Raw genomic sequence first — 5625 nt, forward strand, 5'->3', positions numbered from 1 at the left:
GTTTGCTTCTTTGGTACATATTTGGAGGATGTGGAAATGTCCTTGGTCCTATCTTCTGATTAATTTCAAATTAATTGTTCCCTCAGGCGCTCCCCTGTCTAGAGGGGACTGAAAATCCCTCAGGTTCCATTTTGTTCAACTAGGACCTAGCTTTAGCCTCTCAAACAGGATTTCTCCTCAAGACCATGTAAACTAACTTCCTTTCAGAATATTCCTTCCCATGATTTACACCTGAGCTTGTGTGACTACCTTATTGTTATATGTTAGATAACCGCATTTAATTCCCAATGGATCTCAGTTTTTATTAGGAATAGAGTTATAAATAATTGATAAAAGAATGTTTTTAGGAGAAATTCTATACATCAGTTACAAGCAACTGAGAAAAAATTATCTCTAACTACAGGTTTCTAGATAAGCCTGGTGATACTAAAGCAATCCTATGTGGGAGACCATCCACCCAGATCACACTCTTCAGAATATAGTTATCTGTCCCCAAAACATTGAATGTCATGATAAAGGGTTCCTGGCATGATGCTGGTACTAAAGTACACTAAGTTTCCCTGCTGCTGGAGGAAAGCCTGGAAGTGCCTGTAGGTGAATAAAGGCATTGTTCTGTAAGCAAGTCAGAAATCTTAATAACATGAAGAATGCTCACTGATGCATTCTATGACACATGTTCATTACATCAATTTTATGGATATATTATGAACACTTACTGTGTGCAGGGAACATAATGTTTAAGGAAACCCTGTGGTTGCTTAAAATATTTCTTACAAAGAAAATACACTTTTTCTTTGGAAAATATATTTAGGGTATAATGTAAATATAGAGAATTTTTATTCGAGAAAGTATACTGCAAATATTTTCAGAAACAAAGATTCCCTTCACTCAGAACCAGGCCAAAAAAAGAACATTACTAGCACCTTCAGAAATCATCCCTAGAACCACTGCAAAGTGATGCTTAGTGTGATAGGGTAATTTGTAAATTTTTTTCTTTTTAATTTCATAAGTTAGAGGTTACTTTATTTCTTAACATTTCAAGTTTTTGTTTAAATTTTAGTTAGTTAACATATAGTGTAATATTAGTTTCAGGAGTGGAATTAAGTGATTCATCACTTATATATAACACCCAGTGCTCATCACAAATGCTCTCCTAAATTCCCATCACCCATTCAGCCCATCCCCCACCCACCTCCCCTCCAGCAGCCCTCAGTTTGTTCTCTGTAGTTATGAGTCTTTTTTATAGTTTGTCTCCCTTTCTTTTTTCCGCCTGTGTTTATCTGTTTTGTTTCTTAAATTCCACACGTAAGTGAAATTATATGGTATTTGCCTTTCTTTGACTGACTTGTTATACTTAGCAAAACACTATCTAGCTCCACCCATGTGGTTGCAAACAGCAAGGTTTCATTCTTTCTGATGACTGAATAATATTTCATTGTGCATATGTTAAATGTTCCATCGTGTGGGTGTATAAATATATATACATTATGTACATATATATAATATACATTATATATAATATATACATTATATATATTATATATATATATATAATATCTCACTATAGGTGGAATTAAAGAAACAAAACAAATGAGCAAAGGAAAAAAGAGAAAGACAAACCAAGAAACAGACTTTTAACTATATATGGGTATATCTTAGTTGTTTTCAGTCTAAGATTATGATAAATAGTACACACAAATCCTCTTCACTTCTAGTGTAATTAATATGTAGGTCTTTATTAATCCATTATTTTAGTAATGGATATATATATATATATATTCTGGCCACATACCTTACAGTCATGTAATTGTGTTACTAAATTCTAAAACACACTCGAAAATATTATCTGTTTTTAATTCATTATTTATTTGTTTTTCCATTTTGTGTCCTAGCGTGCATGAAGGTGCTTTGGATAACGGGATGAAATATCAATACTTGACAAAGAATGCTCCCAGTCTCATATTAGAAGCAGTGATTTAATAAACAGAATGATATTAAAACAGTGTTTAAAGGAGACGTTTTACTGTGCATTATAAAATGGACATTCATCCAGGAGAGAAGGGACAAGGAAGGAAGGAAATTTCCCTGGAGCGTTGATAGAGGAGTTGATTTTTTGTAACTATAAGGCAATGAAGTACTTTGCCAAGGCCCCTTCCACTATTCTTTATAATCTAACCAATTTGACTTTTTTTCTTCTTTTTTTTCCCCAGTTTTCTTGGGATAAAATTGAATATAGCATTGGGCCTTTTTAAGGTAATGTGTGTTTTGATATGTGTATAATTTGTGAAATCATCATTGTTGGTAAGGTTAATAAACAAATTCATTACTTCACTTAGTTAACAATTTTTTGTTGGGTTGAAAAAATTTAAGAGCAAATTCTTAGCAAACTTCAGTTATATGATGCAGTATTGTTAACTATAGTCACTATGTTGTACATTACATTCCCTAAAATGTATTCATCTTATAACACAATGTTTGTATTATTTGACCAACATCTTCCCATGTCCCCCACTCCCCAAGCTCCTGGTAATCACCATTCCACTCTTTGCTTTTATGAGTTCAACATGTTTAAATTCCACATAAAAGTGAGATCATACAGTATTTGTCTTTCTCTGTCTGACTTATTTCCCTTATTTCACTTATAATGTCCTCAAGGTCCATCCATGTTTTGGCAACCACACTTCTTTACTTCTAAAAAGTCACAACTGTCCACCTCAAGATGTCTCTAACTGTCACATAGTCTGCCTACCATCTTTACTTCTCCCAACTTGTGTCTTATGAGATCTGAGACTCAGTATCTCTAGCCAACGAAGCCTTTCTCTTACACTAGATTGACACATTTTCTTTGGATAAAAGCCCCCTGTTTTTACTTCATGATGAGTTTGAGACTTGTGAATTATTTGGTGCCTCATTAAGTAATGTTGGTTACTTTGAATAGATTATAATTTTCATTAGTATGAACACTACTAGATGTACCATGGAATATAAACCATTTACGTATTCAAATTCACTTAGTAAGCACAAAATACATCTAAGTATAATAAATTGATGTTTGAATGAAAGAATGAACAAATAAAAATGTGGCAGAATTAGAAAAGTCAGAAAAATTTTCCACAAAATGAGAGTACCATATACAAAATGTAGACATATAATAAAGTATGATATATTTAGGGAAATACAAAATTATTGTGAAAGGATTTTAAAACAAACTCATTTTGTTAAATTAAGGTTTTTGAGACAATTTTGTTTCTCCTGTGTCATGCAATATAATTTTATAAAAGCAACAACCACAATGCATATATGGGGTGTTTGTATGTGTGTGTGTGTGATATAAATATTTAAAACCACTTTTTAATTTTCAGTTTTTTCAGGGCCTCTTTCACATCCTTGTTCCGTAGGCTATAAATCAGTGGGTTTAACATGGGAATCACAAGGGTATAAAACAATGAGGTCATTTTATCTTGATCAAGAGAGTAGGAAGAACTGGGCCGGAAATACATGAAGAGCATGGTTCCCTGGAAAATTGCAACAGCAGTTAAGTGAGAGGTGCAGGTGGAGAAAGCTTTGAACCTCCCCTCAGCAGAGTGGATCTTCAAGACTGATAGGGTTATATAACAATAAGAGATGAGAACTCCAGAAATGGTACTCAGTTCAATGAAGCCAAAAAAGGTGAATAATGCCAACTCATTGATCTCTGTATCTGAGCAGGAAAGGAGGTAGAGTGGAGGTAAATCACAGAAGAAATGATTAATCTCATTCGAGCCACAGAAACATAAGCGGAACGTTAAAGTTGTATGTATCAAAGCATCTGCCATTCCCAGCATGTAAACTCCCACCACGAGCAGGGAGCACACTCTGGCGGACATGTTGGCTGTGTAGAGCAAGGGGTTGCCGATGGCTTTATACCGATCAAAGGCCATCACTGCCAGAAGTAGACACTCAGAATCAGCAAACATACAGAAGATCAAAAATTGAAGAGCACAGCCAAAGAAGGGGATTGATTTGTTTTTGGCAAAAAGGTCTACCAACATTTTGGGCCCAACTGCCGTGGAATAACAGAGGTCACAGAAAGATAGGTGGCTGAGGAAGAAATACATAGGCGTGTGGAGCTGGGAATCCATTCTAATCACAATGATCATTCCAAGATTTGCAAAAAGATTAATGAGATAAACAAGAAGAAATGTTGTAAATAGGGTCACTTTCATTCCAGGGTTATTGGTAATTCCCAAGAAAATGAATTCTGTCAAGGAGGAGCAGTTTCCTTCCATTCTTCTATGTTCTTGTCTAAACTTTTGAGAAAATGATCAAGAAAATGATAGATACACATACAACGCTTCTGACAACCACACAATATCTGTAAAGCAGAACACAATTTCTTTTTTCTTTCCTCTCTCTCTCTTTTTTTTTTCTTTAGGAAAGTGATAGAAGTTCATTTAGTGAAGATACAGAAAAAGCTCTCAAGAGTGAGAGGGGTCCTGACAGGGTTGCCAACCATGACATTTAGGGTTGTTTTTTGTTTTTTTTCTAATTAGGTTATGTTACTCACCATACAGTACATCATTAGTTTTTGATATAGTGTTCCATGACTCATTGTTTGCGTGTAATACCCAGTGCTCCATGCAATACATGCCCTCCTTAATACCCTTCATGGGACTAGCCCATCCCAACACCTCCCTCCCCTCTAAAACCCTCAGTTTGTTTCCCAGAGTCCATAGTCTCTCATGCTTCATCTCCCCCTCTTCTTTCCCCCCTTCATTGTAGGGTTGGTCTTTTATAGAAAGCTAACCAGGGGAACTTAAACACTTTTAACATCTCTATTGATAATACCTTCAGTGGTTTACTTCCTTTCCAGGGGCTGGTTATTCTTCGTTGGTCACAGGAGATTATCATAAAGACACCCACTCCATACACCTAGGGCATGTGCCCCTCCACACAATTTCTTTCTGCAATTGTCTTTCATACTAATAAAGTTGCTTGGTCAATAGTCACTCTTTAAAGTGACACATTACTATCCAATGTGACAATAAAAAATATCTATGGTAGGTGGTTGAGGAACTTTGATCTAAATCTAGATGCCATTTATGAGGTATGCGACTTTCTACAAGCTCTTTAATTTTTCTGAGCATACCTCCCTTGCATCAAAGGAGATATTTGGATGAATTGATATCTCATTACATCTTCAAAATTGTATGGAAGAAACACCAATGTTAGAAAGACCAGGCTGTAAGATGTAGGACTAAGCATTTTGTACCCTTGAAACTATTCCATGAACACACAAAAAAGAGTGTATTTATTATATCCTTCAAAAAACATGATTAGATTAAAAGATTTTTTTTGTATTAGTTTTAGAAATAATGATCATGTCACATTGCAAATAATAGTAAAAATAATTATGCTACTGATCCTGGTCTGAGTTGTCCTTATTGTTTGCTGAGACATGAAGCAAGCATTACTGACCTTTCTCTAGAAATGTATTATTGCTTTGCCACAGTACTTATGACCCATTTGTGGAGTGGTTGGTGCTGAAGAAGGAGTCTTTTAACCAAAGAAAAATGCTAAAAATAATAATAATAATAAGTGAAAACAACAGAATTTAATACATACATTTGCATCTCTTTGGATTTT

General features: G+C 34.8%; 1 protein-coding gene across 1 annotated transcript; it reads right to left on the reverse strand.

Moving 5' to 3' along the window:
- Positions 1 to 3338: 3338 nt before the first annotated feature.
- LOC105240994 (olfactory receptor 5W2) lies at positions 3339 to 4268 on the reverse strand. The gene has a single exon (XM_034644584.1). It carries the CDS (start codon positions 4266 to 4268, stop codon positions 3339 to 3341), a length of 930 nt encoding a protein of 309 aa, XP_034500475.1.
- Between the last annotated feature and the right edge of the window lie 1357 nt (positions 4269 to 5625).

This window comes from Ailuropoda melanoleuca, chromosome 16, assembly GCF_002007445.2.
Source record: "Ailuropoda melanoleuca isolate Jingjing chromosome 16, ASM200744v2, whole genome shotgun sequence".
Classification (NCBI taxonomy): Eukaryota; Metazoa; Chordata; class Mammalia; order Carnivora; family Ursidae; genus Ailuropoda; species Ailuropoda melanoleuca.